The 24,351-nt window shown below is 38.1% G+C and overlaps 1 protein-coding gene across 1 annotated transcript in view; it reads right to left on the reverse strand.

The window, feature by feature from the left end:
* Positions 1-1,550: 1,550 nt before the first annotated feature.
* Positions 1,551-24,351, reverse strand: part of LOC145980355 (uncharacterized) — a 52,810-nt gene continuing 30,009 nt past the window's right edge. The window contains exons 2-9 of the mRNA XM_083113408.1: positions 23,578-23,626; positions 21,476-21,599; positions 14,714-15,249; positions 13,628-13,804; positions 12,478-12,621; positions 9,608-9,967; positions 6,399-6,555; positions 1,551-2,973 (exon numbers count right to left, since the gene is read on the reverse strand). Of these exons, the coding sequence (XP_082969534.1) occupies positions 2,780-2,973; positions 6,399-6,555; positions 9,608-9,967; positions 12,478-12,621; positions 13,628-13,804; positions 14,714-15,249; positions 21,476-21,599; positions 23,578-23,610 (1,725 nt within the window). The 5' untranslated portion in view covers positions 23,611-23,626 and the 3' untranslated portion in view covers positions 1,551-2,779. The remainder of the gene's footprint in view (positions 2,974-6,398; positions 6,556-9,607; positions 9,968-12,477; positions 12,622-13,627; positions 13,805-14,713; positions 15,250-21,475; positions 21,600-23,577; positions 23,627-24,351) is intronic.

The following is a 24,351-nucleotide window of genomic DNA, read 5'->3' on the forward strand; positions in this document are numbered from 1 at the left end:
GCAGAAACCTGCAAAACCCCAAGATGCCGGAAAAGCATTGGTGGGTAGCATTAAATAAAATCCAACCGATTCTTCCCGATTCCGATACATCGCTACACTGAATATGTTTCACAAAGAAAATTTACACCAACCAGCATTTATTTAAATTGTTAATAAACACAATTATTTATTCTTTTCACGTTAATATATTACACAGTTTGCATATGAAAATTGTTAAAAATGTGCATTATTTAAGAGACAATGCTTTAACTAAGCTAGTTAAAAAATTCTGTTTTGAAAAATGTGAATTCAGGTACGAATTGAAGTATAAGTTGCAACTAATTGTCTCAATAACAAAACTAGCAATATTTATCAAGACAGAACAATGTTCCACATCCTTTAAAACAAATTTACAGGAATATACAAATGTACAATGGCACAGTTACGTAAAGGAATCAGCATTGTTATGTTTTTTGTAGATGTTTACAACATACTGCAGTTGCAATCTACTACATATATAAACCTAAATAGCAACAAAAGTTGTATGTTTCTAGGTAAAAATTATTTGAAAAGTTTGGAATGTATGCAAAACCACACTTCTATAATTTACTTTAGGAAGCAATATTTAAGTTAAAAGGAACAAGCCTTTCTTTGTTTTTAATTCAAATGATGAAGTAAACAAAACAACATTTTTGAGGCATTATTGTAATTGCAAACTAAGACAATTAAATAGATACTGGATGTTAAAACTATTGATAGCAGATATTTTGCACAGATAAATATACAAAGAAAATGGACAGGTAAGTGAGCATTTCAATATGTTTGAAATTAATTTATCCCACTTGAAAATATAAGCACCATTGTTGTAACATAGCAATAACAATTGTAAATATTATGGCATCATAAACAATCTGCTCATTTAAAAGGAGAAGGAAAATTCTATAAACAATGGGGGGTTGTGAAATTTAATGGTGCATTCTTGGACATGAAATTAGGTGATGGCAGAATTTGCACTGTTGCCACATTGCACATGTTCACCTGGATTTGTTTGGAAGTTTATATACAGTGTGGCCAGAATTAAAGTTACCCAACTCAGAGCCCTCTGTAGCCTGTTTGAGGCATCATAGAACTCTGAAATTTGGTGAATCCACTATGAAGACCATGGGGAAGAGGATGGCAATTAAATAAAAAAAAAAAAAAAAAAGTTCAATTTTCCACCACCAGGTTGAAATGTGGCGCTGTACTTCCATGATGGGTTGTAATAATGACGTGAACTGCTCCAATTGGTTATGGATTTGCCTTTACCTTGCAATCTTGCAATAAACAAGAGATTATTTTCTCGCAACTTCCAGCCACTAACAAATGTCTTTCTAATTAATAACTCAGCTAAATCACTTAACGTGATTATTTGTACAACCAATCATGGAAGTACAGCACCACATTTCAACCTGGTGGCAGAAAATTGAACTATTTTATTTTTATTGCCATCCACTTCCCCATGGTCTGCATAGTGGATTCACCAAATTTCAGAGTTCTACGCTGCCTCAAACGGGCTACAGAGGGCCACCCGGTATAACAGGGGATGGTTTTGTCATGTAATATACATGATACAAAAATGACACCAATATTTATTGGAAGGATCAGGGATGACAATGGTTTATTTGACTTTGGAGGGAGGGTGAACGTTAGGATTAGGCAACACTGCATGATCAGAGGTTTCACTGGTAAACCTGCAAAAGTGAGGGAAATTGCATTCTTTTCTTCAAGATTGGAATCTGAAAACACAGTTAACTTTTTCTCTCAAGAGGCTATTTTTTTGGAAACAGATTGTATAAAAGTGTTATCTTATTTTACTTTTTCATCATTTATTTTCAACAATGTTGAACGAATTTGATTCTAAGCAGCTGAAGTCCAGTTTAAACATGTACATACTTGTTTTCTCAAGCTCCCACCACATGTGACATCTTCAGGAGTTAGGAGAAGAAGAGTCAAAGTTTAAAAAGTGAAGGTAAGTTGGTTAAAAGGTTAAAATAGAAAGTAATAGAGCATGCAGCGTGCCCTGTCACTGCTTTCTACTACATCTTAGCCTTTTTGTAATTATACTTTCACATGTTTTAAGCATCGACTATTCTTGTCTTAAGTTCTGAAGAAGCTACACGATGTGATGAAAGCTTGAGTATCTAAAACAAGTACGTACGTGCCTAAACTGAACACCGGCAACTTAGAAATGATGGCATGTGGTGTAAGTTATGCCGTATCTAAACTTGATTAATTGTTATGCCTTTAGCTTTGTTCGTTAACAAAGGTGATGGCATAACATTTATTTAGTACTAAGTTTAATCATTATAGGGTGGTCTAGAAAGTTATTTAGAATCACCTGAAAAAGTCAGGATATTTGGTTTTGCAAAATTAGCGGGAATTCTTATGAGTGTTGTTGCATCATACATAGGAAGAAGCAATTCTTACCATTTACGTGCTTTTCCTTTCCTGTACGTGACACCAGTGCAACTGCCAAGCTGCCCAATTTCGTAGTCGGTGGTTTAGCACTCGAATTACAGTTGAGGTGCAGAGAATTCAAATATTACAGTTAGATAACCATCCTTACAGCATCCCCAAATCAATCATACTTTTACCCTATTCGATACCATCATTACCGTAAAAAGTTCTCTGGCCTAAAGCTATTCACTGCAGTTCCAAATACCTGCAATTGGTGGCACATGTTTTCTTTTGCGTTCGCTGTCCGGTTATTGTCTCCGAAGACATTTAGTTTTCGTTTCACTGATTTTCCTGCGTCAGCGTATCATGCTTTGGATGATGATATCGGGAAACTGTGGACGGAGATTGTCTTCGCAGAGTTGTTGGTGAGAGATCGATTCTTGAGATACAATGAAGCACTAAAGAGGCAGGAAGCCACAAGTATGCTAAGTAGGAACACCACAGCTATGACGAATCCGGACATAGACATGCAGACATCTTCATCTTGAAGTCTGTCAGCTGTTGGGAGAAGTATCAGTATTATAACACAGAAAAAATGTATTACAGTGTGGTAAAATTCACTGGCACATGTTGGTGTTATTCTCTGAATTTCTTTTAGAAAAATCTGCTTTGGAATGGTGCCTTTGCCTTGTAATCAAGGAGTTTCTTTTTTAAATTAAAGTGGGAGCACATTTTAGTGGTTCAGATCCAATTTTAATGTAGATACAGTTCTGATTGATCCATGTGTACATAAAGTAGACTTGAAATAAACTTGATCCCCCAGGGGGCTTACTATTAGTAGGTACGTGGAGTGGCGCCCACAGGACCTCAAGCTGGTTAACGGCTCCAAAGGCAGAAGAAGATGGATGGTCATCTCTATGCCGGCGGAGGCGGAAAACCCAGAGGAGTAACACCTCTCTAAAATACCTTGGTCCATCTGGCTGCGGATGGTAGTACCTTGTAAGGGCCCCTAGCCAGGGTAATGGAGAAGGAGTCCTTCGGTACTGCGCAGATGGCGGAAGGGGCTCTACATTCCCAAGTAGTTAAAATTGGGAAAACCACTGTCTAGTGGCGAGGAGGGATCCTCAGAAGGCTAAGGGAGAAAACCCCAACAGAAAACCAGCCATGGCCTCGAAGCTGAAAGGACTAAACAACCAAAAGGAACCCTATCGCTGGGCTAATCACCGCATAGGGGTAGATGATGATTCAGAGAAGAAATGAATGCCTCTGAAACCCCGGACAGATCTCACAAAGACGACAACGCAAGAATAAGGAAACGAGAATCGGAACCTGTAATATCAAAACATTAAATGGTAAAGAAGTAGAAACAATCAAGGAAATGGAAAGATACAAAATAAAAATACTTGGAATAAGTGAAGTAAAAACCCCGGCACTATGAGGCAAAGGAAGAAAGAGGAAGAAGAAGAAGAAGCAAACTTTCTTGGACATTGAAGTAATTACTTACGTTTGTCTTATCACCAGAATATTTACTCTAAATCTGAACGAGTGTTTTTTTTTCATCTTTATCCTGAATGATGTGGGCTGACGGATGTGATGGGGTGGTCAACACAGCATGCCAGGACTTGGTTCGAATACTGGCCTGGGCAGGGGTGTCCATCCCCCCAAAAAAGGTAGAACACCCCCCCCCCCGTTTATGCCGAATTAATTACTCAAATTATTTTTGTCACAAAATTTGCAGAAAAATATACCAGAGGTGCAACCACGAAATTTTGGTTGGGGGGGGGGGGTCAAGTACCAGGATAAACGTAACAATAATAATAACAACAACATTAATAATGGCTTCATTATTATTACTACTACTACTACTACCAGTAGTAGTAGTATCAAAGACGTTATTATCCTCATAAATTACGCAAAAAGGGGGTAGAAGTCTGTGCTAAAGCATTTGTTTAGAACAAACGATTTGAAATATTTCTTCAACACCGTCAAATTCACATTAGCTAATAATGGAAATCAAGCACAGAAACTGTATTTTTGAATGGCAGAAAATGAATGAGAAATGCATTCTGAAGATACATGTGTAACTTTCATGTACAACATATGTTTTACACATATGCAACATAGAGCGACACAAAATAGAAAACACATATGCAACAAGCTAACACTAAATTGTGTACGTATTCAAAGGTTATTCAATACAAATATACAACACATATTATTTAAATACATTAGAGAAAACAAGCAGAATGCAAGCGAAAAATTTTACAAAATTAATTGTCATTTGCATAAAATTTGAAATCGAAGGGGGTAATTGCTCCTATGTGCCCCCCCCCCCTGCAGGTGCCTTTGGCCATCAATGTTTGTCCCCCCCTTGCTACCCTAGAATTGACTTCCATCGAAGGTTGAGGAGGCAATGACCCCCTGTTTTCCCCGTGGTGCCGCCACTGTATAATACAGACATATTTAAGCAAGATATGTTTACTTTAGATACTTTAGGCTCACTGCCATTGTTAGTCAACCTTATTCTGCACAGTTTTTCTGCTCGACTAACTTTGTATTAATGCGAATACCATGCCCTCCCCCCTCCATCCAAACCGATTCTAAAGGCATAAGAGGTGGTGTTTCTTTTCAACCCTATCGCCGCGATCACCCACAGGTAGGTAGGTAGTAAAACTAAACGTAATAACCAAAACTAAAAATCAATAACAATTCAATCAAACGATACGATCCGCCCCCATTTTTGTGTGAAGATATATAGAATTGGTATAAAATTTTGTCCCCCCAAAAATTCCCATGATGCAGGCGTGTCATGAAACCCCCCTGGGCATGGGTGTTCTTTGTGTGCGTCCCTTAATCAATTTAATTGCATCATTACCAGGGTGGCTACTCACTAGGAATTCCTTGAACTCCAGTAATTATGCATGGATTCTGCTTGAATTTTTCTCCGTAGACATGAAAAATTGCAACTTTATAAATCCAAATTCCATTCAATTTACATATTTATTAATGCCCTGAGGTAAGTGTTTCACAGATTAACTTTTACTTTTATCGAGGAAGGAAGAGAAAGCTGCGTGAAAAATAAAACAGAATTTTCTCAATATGTTTACTTTGTTATTGGCCTTTGCAGAACAATCTGACAAGCGAAAGATTATTGCAAGATAAGATATCTTGAAGTTGATTAGGTAAATTTGAAATTCTTATACAGTTAACAATTTTTTGTAGATTACTATTTGTTGTTTTGTGTTTTGTTGTGGTTTTAATGTTTTATTTATAATGTGACTTGTGTTTGTAGATGCATTTCTAGTCTGAGTATGCGAAATGGCAAATGTAAACTTTGCACCTTAAATATACATACCGTTCAATTGAATTGAATTAGAATTTTGGATACATTGGAATTGCACATTTACACTTAATATATTTGGGTTTTGTGTGTAGTTGTTAAGGTCGGTAATACATAAGGTTGAAATAGAGAAAACATCTGCTTGTACCCTTGAATTTTTGGGAAGTTCACCTTGAATTTTATCATGGTCCTAGAGTGGCCACCCTGATTACTCATCCTCATCTTTCTGATTAGCCAAAAGTGCAGAAACATGAAGTAAAATAAACCAAATCAATCTTCAGTGATGCCAGTCTTGACCATTTTAAATACATGTAAGATACTGTCACTTTGAAATTCCTGAATATTTATTCGCAAACAAGCCAGAAATATTGAAAGCAATGGTTTGATTGCTATGAACTGTGTGTGGAAACTCATGTACTTTGATAAATGAACTCGTCAACAAATTTCCAACAACATAATCAAGAAAGACACTTTATTATTTATTGCGCATGCAACCATTTCCACATACTTTATTTTTCCAGTAAAGCTTACTTTATGATTTTTTAAAAAAATTAAATTTAAAATATTTTTTATTTTACGTCATTATGATTTGATATTATAATCAACACAGTTTATTAAGTATTTTTGATTTTGTTACACTTACCTGCTGATACATTGATGATTGTTGATCTTGCATCATCAATCAGAGCCAAATCATCCGGAGTAACAACACGCAACAGCCGTGCCACTCGCAGAGGCTCTGTTAATTCATTGGTGGAATTTCCTGTGGTTGCACGCCTCTTCCTGGATGGGATTGTGTTCTGAAATGGGAGCAAATTTCTGTAAAATCCACTATTTCATTTTGTTTTATTTTCTTAGTAGATTATAGTATAAGGTAAGATGACTAGAAAAACAGTTCTGGGAAAGTACACAGAACAGCACTTTAGGGACTGACTGCCAGCCTCACTGCCGGACAATTGCTATACTGAATGCAACTCCAACTGACGACTGGGAAACAGCGAATCAGCGATCAGTTGAATTTTCTTCTACTTAGATCGGGCATTTTCGAGTCACAAGGTACTGAACGTTGTTAGCGGGATGAAGCAAATGAGTTGGGTTCACCACATGTTGCCAAATGTACTGCAAAGCGAGGAACAGTCTTCTCGAGCAACGGTATTGTCAGCACCAGAAATCAGCGGGGGTCAATGGTACAACTGCACACGTGGTCCTGAACGAAGAAGTTTCCGGAACGACCACCCACAGGTCGGAATGCAGGTGGACACACAGTCATATAAAGACAACTGGCAAAAACAGAAGTACGCTTGGCAACGTTGCTTCGGGAGAGCGATGAGATCCCTTCAGCTTTTACTTCGCAAATGAGTTTGTTGACACCCATCGGACCACACACCCCCAAAACTGATTGAGGGACAGGATGCGCCAGAAATAGCCATCAAGGTCAACCACCAGTTGGAGTTTCGTTCAGTAATTCTGAAAGGGGGCTGCATTGTTTCTAGCCAAATATGGGTAACCTTTGTTTGAGAGGAATTCTTAAAATCAGGGTTTCGGAAATTGAAATATTCTTAAAGTCAAGAGTGACAGTTTCGCACCAGGCATGTATTTATATCAATATTGTCGGAATGGGTGCTGCTGCTGGAAAAAAACCCAGAATGTATGAATTTCTTCCATGTTGAAAGTTGAAGCCATGGTAACAGTTCGTTATATCGGAGACACTTTTCTTCAAATTTACAGGAGAAACTACTTACGGAAATCAGTTTCTGTAGCATTGTCGAAGTTCGAGGTATTTTCTTTCATCTTTCAATCTATTTCAGCCTGATATCAATTCCCGTTGCTTCAATTTAAGCGAAAACGTAACCACTCCGTTTTTTAACTGTTTGCCTAACCTAACTGAACCTAACCTAACCTTCTGTGAATGGTCCGTGGGGCTATCCGTGAATGGTTGTGGGCTCGCACCATGACGTGCGTTCCGTAACACTTCGAGAAATGGCTTATTTTAGTGTAAAAAATGTTTCTAATCGTGTGAAAACCTTAATGGAACCTTCAAATATGTTCCGCAATACACAATTGGTAAGTACGAACCATACAAAACACAAAATATCCGATTTTAAAGTGTCTCTGATATAACAAACTGATAAGCCATTTTTAAAGTTGATTATTAAGGTAGATATGATAAATAATTATTTATATAGACATGTATTCCTTGTTGACAAACAAAATCTTCAACCTGTCCTGTTCTCGTTTATGTGTTTTTCTACACCATCAGAAATTTGATATTCCCAAGAGAACAAGTAAAATAATACTCCCATGTGCGTAATGACAAGTTTTCTCCCACTCCTACAATAATCCAGCGCACAGGCCTCTTTTTTCCAGCTCACCGTGAGGAGTGGTCAGTGGGGGAGGAGCAGTTTCAGATCCTTGCATCTGGCTGAACATGGAAACTGTTCCTCGTGCCCTTAAGGTAAGGTGCTCAATGCATCATGCCACAAAGGTGCATAGAGGGACAAGGAGAGAGGTGGTGTGATCTGCACCATGCTCCAGCCACCTTTACTTCTCCCTCAGGGTTGCCTGCAGGTACCCATTTATTAGAGGCTGAACCACTTTTATGCAGGGACAAGGATACAAGAATTCCAACATTAGATCACCTCCTGCAGGAAATAAACCCAGGTCTCCTGCATACCAGTCAGACATCCTACCCATTAGACCAACGCACCTTCTGAAATTGAGATACTTGGTATTTATTTCTCAGTTGGATATTCGTCATTAGTCTTAGCCAACTCTCTCGTGTTCCAGCTTGCAGTGAAGATTTTAAAGGATATAACCTGTGTGTTTCTTGAAATGCCCACTCCCATGTGTAGGATACATAGTGACCAGTCATGTCAGTTCTTTCCTCCATTGATTAATATTGTAATGACATCTGTGTAGTAATAACACTGGGGACAAATCCCGAAATGGAGTCACTCTGCTGTAACATTTAATCTAGGGTTGAGCCGATACTGATGTCTTGGTATCGGCAAACATGGGTTGGATTTTCTTTACTGACACCGACCAATACTTTTCCGGTGTTTTGTTCGTTCGCAGACCCATAAAACTGCCGCATAACACTTCCTAATTATCCTGGAAGATGTGCAAAATTAAAAGTTTCCATTGATATGTGGGGGAGGGGGGAACTCTGTACCTTGTTATTACATAACAGATATTTTTTATATTCTGGTGTAATTTTTTAATATTTTAAAGCACAAAACTGGTATATTGATGCTTAAAATTGGAGTCAAATACTCACCCACGAATATTAACCAATGGTTTGAACAGTGTTTAACCCTTAAACAGAAACATAGGTCTTTACTTCATAATTAGAAACATCCGGTCTGAGAGACCTTATTTTGTAATACTTGTTATTACATTTTTTAAAGTTTTTTAGACAATAAAATGGCAAAATTATGATTAATAACTCAAACTTATTGAAAACTAAAATTACATGGGAACAAAACTAAGAAAATGTATTATGTAAATCACTTCCAACCTTGCCATTGAATATGTAATGTGAAACACCAGGTCTGTTAGACCTGAACGTTTTCAAACAACAATAAGTCTTTCATAATAAACAGTCACAAACTGAACAGTAACTTGTGCAGAGTGTAGGCAAGTGGTTGATAATAAGGTACTGTGGAGGGGGGAGAGACAGCTCAATCAGTGTTGCCACACTAGAACTACAAAATACTAAAGGTCTCACAGATCGCTGTTTCTGTTTAAGGGTTAATTGTTACAATTATCAAGAATCTGTATTGATGGAAAGAGTATCGATTTTGGTTCAAATTGGTATGGGCACAGTCTTAATTTAATCATATGAAAATTTACCTGTCCTTGTTCGGGGCATTCATCACACTGTCCCTTGCAAAGCTCCACATTACACTCCAGGTAAACCTCCATTTCATCAGGGAACTTGAAGGCCTGGAAGACAGAGTATGCTATAATGGAGGCACCTGAGTTTCCTGTCTGCCTGGTCTTCTGGAAGGCTCCAAGAAGCTTCTTCTTCAGGACACACCCACGTTCGTCGGTGAGGCGAACGCTGTTCTGTCTGTTGCCGTCGTGCGCGATACACTCTTGTACATGGATGTCAAAATCTGCAGCGGCTCCTTCAGCATACACGACCATGGTCATCGTCTCTCCGATCTTTACGAGTCCTGACACAGACGGTGCAAAGGGACCTTCTCCAACCTACAATAGTTTTATGTTTTCAACAGTGAACAATATCGACTAAAGAAACCATCACAGTTCAGAAATGTGCAACTGCAGCTTTCATGCTATTACTAGTAGTAATTATATTGTTATAAGTTCCTTGATATATATTGTTTTAAAACAAAAATGCTTTTCCCAAGATAGGCCAAAATTCACGATCAGACACTATTTATATTGCAAGAATGTATTATTCAGAAGTGAAATTGACGTAAAAAGTTGTCAGGTTGAGAGGAATGTTTATCTTCACATACATTGTGTAGTATTAATTTGTATATTTTCCAACATAGATCAGTTAAACCCAGTACTATGGTTAGGAGTCAGGTTTTACAATAGAGGTTCATATGAATGCTTCAGTTAAAAGCCACATTGTGGTGGCATGGGTTACTCACGGGTTTCCTGCCTTGTACTTCCAAAGTGACTGTTTTGTGTGTTACAAACCAAGGCGGATATAAGCAGATTCACTATGTGATCATGACTTCTGACCACCATGCTACCCACAGATTTTCAGCCATTTTGTAATGAAATCAGCGAATTCAAGCAAATGGAATCAGAACTTGCACAAAAGCTGAAAATGGTATTTTTCAACTTGGATATCACCATGTTCATTTGCTGCTAACTGTTAGGGAGAATTCACACCGAAGAAACACGCGACACGCAACATGCAACATACGACATGCGACACGAGTGTTTCACACCGAAGAGACAAGATGCACGCTGCAAGCGACACTGGTTTCTTTGCTCAGTTTGCATGATGCTACCGATATACTCGTAATTGCATTAATCAGTTTATTAGTCACCCGAAAATAACGTAACAAGAGACATTGTTACATGTAAATTGCGTTGTAAAATTTGTGCAAGTTATTGAAACTTGGGAGAAAACTGAGAAATAATATGCACTGACCTCAAACTGTATATGCTAGACTTTTCAGCCTGAATAAAGCGAATGCCTAAACACTAGAGAAATGGTTTTCAACCTTCGTGAAACCATGTCATGGTATTTTTTTTAAGTCAATGCCCTTAGCCGAAGAATTTTCCTCGTAAATCTTTACAGTATTGAAGATTTTATGCATGAATTAACATGTACCTATGAAATTAAATATTGATAAATAAATTCTAGCATAATCATAAAGAGTAATAATAGTTTGATTACGTGTGTAGGATTGTTGACAAATATAAAAATATGGAAGACAAAGTGGTAACGTCGTCTCCTTGTAATTAATTGATCCCAGGTTCGATAACCAGGGAGGTACCGGGCAGATCCAATTCTGATTAGTCTATTTGTGCATAAAATGAACTTAAAAAATGAAAACTCACAACTCAAATATGATATTGGGATTATGATAGTTAGTCAACCAGTTTCAGCAGAACATTTCGGTGCTCAGTACAGTTGATACGAGGGCACGGTATCGGGTCGCGGCCCGGCGATTGAAAAACAATGCTCTAGAGTACTTTACCAAGTTGACTAATATATTTTGTACTAAAGTGCCTCATAAGCTGACTTTTTCAAATAAAAGCAGTCAGGTAAATGGCCAAAACATGGCCTCTTTTCACGATGTTGAAGGCAAATTACAGCCGATACATAACTGCATCAAAAAACTTGATAAAGCAAAATGAATGCTGTGTTTAAATCTTGAAACATTGTTAAAACATTGTACATATCGATACTTTATCATATAAACAAATTAGAGTTTCAAACATAATGCCGGCTGGGCTCTCTTCTAGAGTCCAAATACAGCTCGTTGGAATGAAGCATTTGCTGCGCATGCGCGAACAACAAACTGAAGCAACACGATGCACGGTATTGAGAAAACTGCACAGTCCGAGAGGCACGTAAGCGACACGTGACACGTGCACCTTGCTTTGTCTCTTCGGTTCGAAAAGTTACATTGATTACTGAGTGTTGTCTTCCAAGTGACACGTGTTTCGTGTTGCATGTCACGTGTTTCCTTGGTGTGAATTCTCCCTTAATGTCGCCATCAAATGTTCTATGTTTCAGTCCTGACTTGCTCATGGTTTTATGTGTGTGTCTTTTCATCAATTTCATCTAATCATCATTTATCCTCATTGTTACGATTATCCTGAGGAAGCATCTAAGTGATGAAAAATAAGAAAACTACAAATGCCATTTACATTCACTTTGATTTACACAAAACAAGATTGAAGAATTGAGGAAAATACAACGAAACAGAGCACAGTGTCTTATAGACACATAAGGTGCAAGGAAAATATTGAAAATAACAACAAACATTTTTCTACTATTATCTTTGTAGCTAGTACACTCATTGTAGTAGTAGCAGCATGTAATTTATACAGCATAATTTCCATTTCAACAAAAAGGTGTGTGCATTTACACATTTTAGGAAACTAACTACTGCATTCTTAATCTTATGGTGCCTAGGTGTGTATCTAGGTATGGATGCATATTCATGTTGTTACAGTTGATTATCTGATTGGTCGTGGGATGAAATTATATGAAATGTGAGCCATACCTGTACATCTAGCCGTGCATTGGCAGTGTCTCCGCTGAAAGTGACTACCTGTTGGTCAAGCATGTCAACATTAAAGGCGTACGTCACAGACTTGGATATATTGCCCTGCCATAAGCAGCGCACTCTACGAATGGTGTCCCAAACCTAAATTAGCGAAAAGAAAGTATGTATTTATTATAATAATAATACTGTACAAATATAATACTAATATTATACAAATTAATTTTTATATATAAATAAGTGATTTTTGCACACTATTGTTTATTGTTATTTCTGGGACTTTCTAAACACAGTTCCAACAATTTTCATCAGGTATGACAAGGATGGTAGATTTGATGTTAGGATGGTCACGGGTTCATTTTGATTATCTGTGACCATCCCAACATAAAAAATCATCCTTTTGATCTTACCTGAGAAAGACTGTTTGAAATAGTGTTAAAAAACATATATATGACAGTAATAACAATAAAACTAAGTGATGTTGGCACAAGAAGTAACCTGTGCATTCATTGAATAAATTTGTTATTCATAGTGAATTCGCTGTACATTCTTATCTAATCCACTTCCAAAAACTTGAGATTTATCCAATAACATTTCAATTAACAACTTGGAACTTAAAGAAAGTGCAGCATACTTTTAACTTCCAGAATGTAATGAAGAAAACATAAAGTACATACATATGTACAAGCGATATGTTAAAATTGTGACTCAACCAGAGAGCAAAGTTAGGTCTGTGGTTTTCCTTGCTAATGCTACACCAACTGAACTCCACATTGAAAGGACCCATGTTTAGATCCTTGGTTGTGACAATTTTCAGAACTTTTAATAATAATAAAAAAGTCTTTGAACACTGAACATCAAATTAAGTTGATAATATAAGTATATGCTATACAGGGTGCAATATGCATACTAAATTGTTAATTATTGTAATATATTTGAATGGTGCAAGTATAAAATGCATGTCACATATGTGGCCCGAAATTATGGTTAATAAGAATACCGATTTTTTTGCACACAAATTTTCATATTTATTCCTATTCACTGATGGGGGCATTAACATTGAATATACATAGTTTTCAGCGATAGTATACTGAAGCAGTGTATTTTTTTAAGCCGGTAGTATATCTACTGTACTAGGAAACTTCCTTACCTCTTGAATACCATCTTCATTTTGAAGAACCAACACATTTTCCAAATAAGCCTGTCCATCAGTGTGGAACTGGTCAATGAACTGGGTACCACATGAGTCCAGACGGACTGTGAACTCGTATTGAGTTTGGCCACTGTTGACACTCACGTATCTGCAGTTCTCTTGGTTGTAAAAGCCCTGGAGAAAAACATTCCACATAAATAGATATCTTATGCAATATATTTAGCTTTAGGTAATAACGGAAGGACATGTGCAAAATTGAAAGGGTGATGGTTCAGCACGTTGTATGGTGTTTTCTTCAGTAATCATTGAACTTGTAATTTTTAAAGGAAGAAAACTAACTTTGTTTCTTCCATCATTATGATTATAAATCTGTAATTGACGTGTGTCACAAAACAGTTTTGGGGCATTCATTCAGAAATGGCTCCTGTGAGAGTAAAATATCACATCTTTCGGCTGTCCACAAGGTGTATTATGAATATACATCAAATATTTGTACATTTTTCTTTTCTATTTTGATAATATTAGCCTGTTGTGAAGTTAGACACATCAAAATTGTAAAATCAATTTGAGGTTCTCTTTCAAAAAATAGTATTCTTGGTAATGTTTCACACCAAAGTAATTTTTGTTTAAGAGACCTATTTTTTAACATTTAAACTCATTCACTACCTCTTGCCCAAATCTGGTACAACATAATCCATTTTTTTAAAATTACTCCATGTGATTCCATCAGACATATTAGAAATATCTGCAATTTAATTCCTTTTCCCATAATAGTCTATTACTCTATTATCAGCAACCCTAATGAACAAGCAATAGTTACATGTATGTGCACACAAAGGCTACACTGCAGAGTGGTTATCACAGTACGCTACAACTCCAGAGATGTTCTTTGTATATGTCCCTTCATCAATTTCATCATATCATCACTCATCCTCATTGTCACGATTAGCTAAAAGTAACAGAAAAGCAACGCTAAGTAACAAAAATCAAATAACGAGGCTACACTGACACTTGGTAGTTTGTTATTTCGTGCCTATAATTTAACCAACGATAAAAGCATAATTCTGATTTAATACTACTTACCTTAGAGTAAATGACACCATTGAAAGGGCTATCAAACTCAATCCTTATGACCATTTGCTCCTTAGAGCAGGCAACATCAATGCCCTTTATGTGAGCGGCATGGTGGTGGTGAGACTCTTCTACCTGCCCTCCTCCAATGTCGACAGTTCCTTGCTCTGTATCCTCGTACTCATCAGGGTACTCTGGTTGTTGAGGTTGAGGGGACACGATCGGTGGCCTCAGGGTAGAGTCTGGCCTCTGCGGAGGAACAGACGGTTGAGGCTGAGGTCTTGTCGTCGGTGGAGTTGTTGGTTGCTGGGGTGGATGTGTTTGGAATGGCCTGGGTTTCTGAGGCTGTTGTGTCGGGTAGGGTTGTTGGGGTTGAGGCTGAGGCTGCGGCTGTGGTTGTGGTCGCTGCGGTTGTGGTTGTGGTCGCTGCGGTTGTGGTTGTGGTTGCTGCGGTTGTTGTGTTGGTACAGGCAAGTATTGTCGTGATGGCGGAGAAGGCGACTGCTGTGTTGGCCGTAAATGGACAAATGTATCCGGCTGTCTTGCTGCTGAAATGAAATGTAGCAGGATTCGCTCTATAACTCGCTTTCCTAAGAAGTTTTCATTATTATTCCACTACTTCTATATCTTATCCAAGGCAGGGGCTGATGGGGCTGCTTCCCCACCAAAAAGAAAAAGTGAAAGGAAAATTTTGAGGAGAAAAAAGTGGGGACATTACATACAATTTATGAGAATATATAAGTATCTTGAAACGTTCACAATTACCCAATTGCAATTTCTATTGAATCATTCATGTGTTGTACTATTTTGTTTAATAATTAACTCTATCAAGAAAAGGAAACAGAATTACAAAATTGGCTGAGACGCTGGCTAAGAAAGAATTGCCTGCTAAAAGATCCCCTGCAAGGAATGGTTAAGGAGTAAAGGATCTGGGGAAGAAGAAGATATCAGATGATATTATATCAAGTGGATCAGTGCTTGAAGTGAGAGGGTGTTATCCCTCAAGTAGCAAAATTTTCGCAAAGAGTCACACCCCATAGCTGTGTCATTGTCATGTTATACCACAGGAGCATTCCCGCAGCTAACCTCAAGGCTCTGCAAAACATCCTCTCCCCAGCCACACACAATTTGTTCCAGAACTTTCGTTTTAAAAGTTGTGGAAAGGTAAAAATGTTAGGGCTCATTTTAAGGGGAGTTTGCATTTAATTCCCCCCCCCAAGTTCTTTACTGGATGAGTTACAGCCACATCAGCCCCCTCTGTGTACGCCAATGCCCAAAAGTAACATTTTCCATTTGAAGCATTGACATTAAGTGTAAGGTGCGAGATCAGAAAGCAAGTTGCAATGAAAAACCTGCCTATTAAGGCATGGAATGATAAATGAAAATGAAGCACACTTGTCGATAAGAAAATAAGATATACTTACCGTACAGTGCATCATATTTAGTATGATTCATATTATTTCATGTACAGTTTTCACATTTTGAATCATTAAATTGTCAATCTATCTTATGCATCTGCTAATTTGAACGAAAGTAAATGCTGTTATTTCTTAAATTAGATAAACTACATAAGTACTAATATTAGTTCACCAAACCTATGCCCAGAAGCTTCTTCCATTGGAAATAAAGAGAAATAAAACTGGCATGCTTGATTACAGAGAATAACTTGCTTGCTGTCAGTGTTTGAATTCCAGCACCGCACTAACTGATCAAACTATAGAGGCCTAATTCTTTGTGCCCATGAATGCAAGCGTCTCCCTTCAACCACTAAGCCGAAGAGTAGAAAATTCCAGAAAGCACAATGGAAGATGCTTCTAAGAAGATTTGGAGAACTTAATGAAGGAAATCTTCAAGAGTTTGAAATGTTGCTCTTAACCTTTCAAGAATCAGTCAGCACTGTACGTTTTCACATATTGGTAATGCCAATAGCAGCACTTTGAGTAATTTCATGTAAGTTCAGGCAATGGATTCCAAAAGAGGGGGGACAAGGTGTCAAAACTGTGGGAAAAAAGACAGTATATATCCCTTTTTAGATAAGGTTTAGCATAGTGAGGGGGCAAAAGTGGTGAAAAGTGGGGGCAGCAACTGCCCCTAATCGCCGCCACTGGAATGATCCCACAAACACTTTTACTAGGCATGACCTGGGATTCAGTAAGAGAAGGGAGGGATACAATTTCATTTTTTTTTGTTTTTGGAAGTAAATGCTATATTTTAACATCTTTCCATGTACCCAGCATTCTTTTTCTTCTTCTTTAACATGGGCTGAGCCAAAGAGAGGTTAACCTTCCCCCTTCCCTCTCTCTTTCGGGCACACTACTGTTTATAATATTTATTCTGAATTCATCATTATTACTCAAAATCGATCACTCCGTAACATGTACTACTAGTGTACTTACTTGGAGATTGCAAGTTTGCGATAGGACCTCCCGGATAATGCTGTCTGAACATAGTGGTTCAGATCCTAGGTTAAAATGAAGGTTCAGTCCTGATTAGCCTATATGTGCATAAATTGAACTTAAAAACTTCAAGCATGCGATATATTTGGAAATGGCATACTTTTTACACGACTCAAGATTACATTAATTTGTAGGAATTTTTAAGCTCATTACTTAAGATGTTGATGGGGTTTCCACATGAGAAAAAAACTGACAAAATAAGAAAAATATTTACAAAATATAATGGCCAGTGTTATACCTCAGAAGGCTTATTCTGGTAACACTCCTGCCTCTCGGTGGTCTGTCGTCTGCTGGAAGATCTTGATGAGTGCTTTCATCAACTAAGAGGAGTGTTTGAGATAGCACGTGCTCCTCTCTCTACCAATCAGAGCTCGCCGTTCCCTTTATGAGGGGAATTTGGTTGTCACATTCACAGTGGGGGTAGGAGGGTGAATGTCATAGGCATCAAATTGTAATACTAATAAAATGAATAGTAATATTTTTAAATTTCCCCTTACCTCTGATATGTAATTAAATTAAGCATAAATCTGATAAGGCTTCACAAGCATTGCATGAAATGGAAATTTTATTATATATTACTAGTTACCAGTTATCAAGATGGACAATCATTAAAATTCGTTCATTATTTTGACTTTTAATTACAAAGAGGGCTGAATCAGTACTTATTATTACGAAAAAGCAGAAAAAGTATGTTCTACGTTAATTTAATGTGAATGAAAGAAAGCCAAAGTGAACATACTTGACAAATTTCTTACCTATTATCTATTTACATTTTCGGGGGGAGGGACTTTTGTATTTCCGGAGGGAATTTTCCCCCTCAGCCACCCTCTGAATTCATCACCGTATATATGGGGCTGTGGGGTCCAAGCCCACTCCATAATTTGTCGTGTACTATTATTATATTTGGTATCATTATTTGTGGTGGATTGCTTATTGAAATTAGCAAATAACAGGTTTAAAAAATTTGTAATATCATGATACATGTAATGGAGGATTTATGATGTATTTCTGTGAACTTATAACTTAAGTGTTTTTCGCAAGTTGGCACCCCTTTAAACGACAGATCATTTCTTGGCAATAGCTGTACCAGGATAAACCTTCTGGCCTATAGGATACCACTTGAGCCATATTCCTTGTATTCTGTAAAATAATAAAAATAAGAAGAAATAAGAAAAGCAAAGATGCATATCATGTCAGCATGCTGGGAACAGCGAGCCACTACTAGAAGAAAGCTTTATGCTTCACTACTGAAATGCACTGAAAGAGAAAAGCAAGGATCAGATGAGGAGACTGCACCTCTTCGCGCCTCACTGGAAAATTGGGTGCGAAACCACTGCAGGAGATTCTGCAATGGGACACTCTGAGTAGGAGTGACCTCCTTGGTTTGTCTTTCTGCAAGAAGAGAACAGGGCTGTTAATGCTCTTCCAGATCTACAGTAGGTTAGGTGATTTTAATACAACAACAACAGTATTTCCGAGGAAGGTATAGAGCAATAGATAGAATAAAATAAGTGCTAATAATTCTTCCAGTAAGGATGCAAACCATAGATTACACTACTTTATTGAACTTATATGGAGCATACCAGGTACTATGTGGAAATCTGGAAATTTCTGCTGTTTTAATCTATATTCCACTAGCTACCCACCCACGGCTTCACCCATTGAGATGTATAATACAGTGCCATCTGTTGAGCATTTGTGTTCATAATATATGAAGTTTCATGTTTCTAGGTCCAAAGGTTTGGTTTGAATTTCGGAAAATCCTTTCTTAGTGTGTGCTTATATCAAAACCACCTCTAAATTTTAGGTTTCCTGGTCCAGGGAGAGGGCAGGGGTTTAAGAGGCAACCCTTTGTTGACGCCTAAATGTCAAATTGCCTCCCTCGTAGCACACCCTGGCCTGTACTTTTGCAGACTATCGAGGCTTTGGCGTCTGGACTCACAACCAGTAGAATCCTCTGTGTGACTTGTGTTGCAAGGGCCTCCCCGGTGGTGTAGTTGCAACTTCGTTGCCTAGTAATCAAGATGTGCCGGATTTGATACCTGATGGTAGAGAAACATACTGGTTCGGATCCCACTCTAGACTCTAGATTCAGTCCTGATTAGCCTTACTTTGCACAAAGTGGACTTAACTCAAAGCATGTGTTGTGTCCAGTGGCGGCGATTATTGCGGAGGGGGCAGTTCCCCCCCCCCAATTTTTTGCCACTTTTGTCCCCGCACTATGCTAAACCTTATATACCAAGAGAAAGTAAACTCACCTTGCCCACCCTGTTTTGGAACCCAATCGCCGCCACTGGTTGTGTCCATGTGTATTTCTGATTGTCCTTTCTTCCATTTCATCTTATCACCATTCCTATTCATCTTCACGTGGCAGAAAGCGACGTGAAGTAAAACAAATCTATCACCTCTTGATCCAGTGGTTCAGACTATAAACGTATCAAATTTTCCATTTCTTTTAAAAAGTTGACTACCCCCTTCCCTGTCTAGAGATTGATTTTCGGAGATCCCTTCTTAGTAGATGCTGATGTCATCATGAGCATAGGCGTGCGCAGACCATCTGATTAGGGGGGGGGGGCTTGCTGAAAGTTCAGTCGGGAAAGAAAAACCTCATTTTATGTCATTGCTTAAGTTTTATTGCTTCGATGTGTGTGTGTGTGAATATACACACCCACATATACATACATAATCAATTCAACCGCCCCATAACAAACCAACAGCAAAAATCAGATAATTGTCTCTCAAATGTGCGCGCTCCTTTTCCTCCAAACAATTGTTCATGCATTTAAGAGAAATTCGTTTAACAGCAGCGCTTCTCTCCCTGGTAATTTACAATGCATTACAGGAAACAAAGTGCGAGCGAAGCGAGCAAGATAATTTTTAGATCCAAATTTTTTGCAAAATGAAAACAATATTGATTTAATATGACGCAAAAATTTTCATGGAACGCCATAGCATTCACTTTTACATTTTTTTTCCATTTAGATCGTTCGGCGTCCAGGGCGAACTCCCGCCAACCCCTAGCTACGGCTCTGAACTTGATTAAACTGCAAGAAAAGTAGATATTGCGGGCGAAGCGAGCAAGACAATTTTACGAAATTTATTTTTATTTGTATAAAATTTGAAATGGAGGGGGCAATTACAGCTCTGTGCCCCTGCAGGTGCTCTTGGTCGTCTGGAAGAAATAATGCAAGAAAGACGTGAAAACTAATTCTATCTTGAGTATCCTTTTGTCCTGCTACTCTTAAATTCTGCTAGTCTTGCTTTCCTTTACTTCCATGTTTGCCCCCTAAAATTGGGTTAGGGGGCAAGGACCTCTGTCCCCTGTGGTTGCGTCACTGCACCCCCTTCCCCCGTAGTTGCTTTGAATTTTCATCGGCTTGAAAATATTTCATTTTCTTTAGGAGTATAATCTCCTTTAATAAAGGCGATAAGAATCCTCTATCCTAAATTTCTAGTGAATGTACGTATAATACATAATATAGGGGCATGGACGTCTGGAAGGGGAGCAAGGATGGCCACATCTCCATCTGACAAAACGAATGTCAATCTAAAAATACACTTTCACACGTATAATTTGATTCAGTCATAATCATTTATATCAATTATTACAATGGGGATGCAGGAATGTGATAATTTCAAATTCAAGAGCTGTTTTCCGAGGGAGCAACACTATTATCGGGGTAATATTCCCCATGGAAAAATACCTTGCTTGTCCCTCCGTGGAAAAAATCTGCGGGCGTCCATGATTAGGGGGGGGCATTTGCCCCCCCGTGCGCACGCCTATGGTCATGAGAGGAAGAAACCCCTAAATTTTGAGATATCTAGGTCCATGGGTTTGATCCAAAGTCTACCAAGCATCTTCCAATGTAGGACTTTCCATTGGTTATTATTCAACTTGTACGTCATCACGCAGTGTACTCTGGGAAAAAATCGGGCAAACAGATTCGCGCAGTCTGTGGATTCACGTGTGTTAAATAAAGCTTATGAAAGTGAGAAACTTTGCATTTTAGCACTTTAGACGCTTTCTCCAGGGCTGTGGAAAAGGTAAAACTACACATTCCTCATATGATAACAATAATCTTACCTTGAATCACTTCGGTAAAGACCATACGCACAATGCTTTGTTGATATGTTTTCAACGTGGGATCTGATCTGTTTGCCCTATATGGCGGAAAGAATTGTGGGGGAAGTTGTTCGCCGACACTTATTCTGCTCGAACCTCAAATTATGACTGCTAATTGTACACATGCTCTGAAGTTGATACATTATAAGCTAATTTCAGTTGAAAACTGACGGAGATTCGCAGGACGCTACTCACTTGTCCTTGGTGGTTCGTGGACGAGAGGGTTTTCTGGTCTTGGGATATGGTAGGATGGTTGCTGGCGTTGAGTTCTGACGAAAAGTGCTTGTCCTGCCCGATCGCTGTTTGCTGCTTGAGCACCCTGTAAATATTAAAAGTAAACATGTAAACAGATTTGGTTCAGAGCCGATACCACTTTGAACAGATACTACAGATTCCCACCGACACCGATGTTTGATTAATATTAGTGAATGAGTATTCCACATCGGTATGTGCTCAGCCCTGTACATAATCTGAAACAATAGTTTACATCAGGGTGCGAAATCATTGAAAACTGGTGGGGGGAGAAAGTTCTTCATCTACAAACCCCCTCCCCCACATACGATACATATTTGTAATGTTATTAAAAGTAAAAATAAATTTCTCAATTAAAATATATTATTATTACTATTTTTATTAATTACATAAAGGATATTAATTTGTGACTTTTATACATATCAGATATTGCAAGGCAGATAATTAATTCCTTTACTAACTGGTTAAAGATGTTAATAAATTATGAAATACAACCTCTGACAATAAAGTTTGGTGAATGATCCTGAATATCGAAAGTAGAAGAATTCTTAATGAAACCCTCCGGCAGGAATTCCTTGTGGATCATGCCATCACTGTCAAAGAAAGTGATAAGCCATCGTCTTGATGCGTGATTTTTACGCCTTGACCTTCTTCCGACGGGGTGATGCAGGAGAACGCCATTCCATGCTTTGGCGTTTGAATCCTCCAGATTTCTTTCTCTTCCCACGCCTCAAAATCGCTTTGAAAGGTCAGAGATTTGAGGATATTCCGGACATCCAAACAGAACGTGACGAGGGTCTTGAACACCATCCCGAAAGAAGACTTTTCTAAAAGTTTCCAGGACATGTACAGCCGTTCTCAACGGTGCATAGCCATGGGAGGGGACTACTTCGAAGGACAGTAAGGTAGGTTTCATTAAGAATTCGTCTACTTTCGATATTCAGGATCATTCACCGAACTTTATTGTTAGAGGTTGTAGTTCAAGTGGTTTTATTATGTGTAAGTTTTAATCAGTTAGATATCATAGTTATTATTGTCTTGCATTCTTGTTTTACTTTTATTGTGCGTATTGATGCAGATTTGTTATTGATCTCTTGAGACAGGCATTCAATACTCACAACTACACAAATTTGTGTGTGTTTTCGATATTATTCTTAGTAAAATATGATTGAAATTAAAAGTAATTGCTTATCTTTTGTTTGTTATAACAAAAACTCTCCCCCCCACCGAAAATTTTTGGTGGGGGATTTTTGAGGCCAAGATTGTTGGTGGGGGGAAATCCTCTCCAGGATTTCGCACCCTGGTTTACATGAATACGTAGAGCTCTGGAGCACCGTAAAAATTATTAATTGAATTCAAATTGGTATCTAATTTTTTCAGAAGGGGTAGATACACTTAACGGTATGTTCGTTGCACCATCTGAATCTGTTCGAATATATAGCAGATTTTTTACACACATTTATAAAGAGTGCAATAGTAACACTTTATATGCTAATATAACCATAATGAAGAAAATAGCCATAATATACAATCTGAAACGAGGCAATTATATCTTAAGAAATTATTTTTAATGGCATTTATATGACATTTCTTGTATAGCGGCTAATTTGGACTGGACCTATAGTTTGAACATGTTGCTCCTACTCAAAATCATCATCACTTAATCACAATATATGTTATACAACTTTATTTATTTATATTACTGCTACTATAATATAAAATTTTGGATGTGCAGATGGAGGCGCTGATCTTAAAACAGGGTCCACAAGCACTCCTTGGTGCCCCCAGGGGCCGCCTATTGGCGAGTCCTAAGAAGCGAATTCCCCCTTTCCCTATTGGTCAGTACACTCCTAGCTTCAGACGTTCAGAAAAGAACATAGTTGTAAAATAGAATTATTCCTTATCATGCAAATTATTTCAACATTCGTTCTCTCATTTCGATCATAGATTTTTCAGGTTCCACTTTGTATTATCTATTGACCACTCTATTAAATTACATGCCTATATATTTTTCTTCAAGTTAAAGGACCAAATGTAACACTTACCACAACGAGGACTAATAGAAGAAAAATCCTCATGTTTGTTGGCTGAAGTCTGCAATAAAGAAATAGTACAAATTACTAAAAACAGCAGAATGAGTGCATTTTAAGTAAGGGTTGAATATAAGATATCACCCAGACCCAATGAATGTAATATTCACTCTACATGTTTTGAGAGTATGCATGTATCTAGGAAAATTAGTTCGTAGTAATATTGAACTCGCGAGATTGTGGATTTTGATGTTTGTTATTTAAGATAAAAAACACTAGGACTAAACTCTGCAGCGCAAAAGTCAGGACCAAAGTCTGCCAAGCGACGTTTCGTTCGCCAACATGTGGAGTCCCGTCGCTGTTTTCTGTATTTCAAGACCAGAGCCAGTGGCGGGCCCAAGATAGGGATTGGTGGGGTCTTAAGCCCGCCTTTGGCTCAGTATTTCTGAAAAGGAAAAAAATACGCCAGAGGCAAGAAAGATGGCAAAATGAGGGCTGTATACTTAACCCCCCTCCCTTTTCGAAAATCCTGGGCACGCCACTGACCGGAGTCCTCTATTATTTTCTTTCAAGTAGCTACTCAAGATATTGAGTCAACTCTGTAATGCGGTTCTGTGAGATACAGTACTGTTTTCTTGTGCGGAAAAGGCTCTAAAAACAAAGGTTGTCGCAGAGAAGGTGAGACAGATTTTTTTCCTGGCTTGGCAACACTGCCTATGGTTTCGGCACTAGTCTCGTCGTGTAGGATGACTCATTCTGTTTCCGTAGCAAGTTGTCACATGTTGCGAA

This window comes from Lepisma saccharinum, chromosome 27 (genome assembly GCF_977018435.1).
Source record: "Lepisma saccharinum chromosome 27, izLepSacc3.1, whole genome shotgun sequence".
NCBI classification, from domain to species: Eukaryota; Metazoa; Arthropoda; class Insecta; order Zygentoma; family Lepismatidae; genus Lepisma; species Lepisma saccharinum.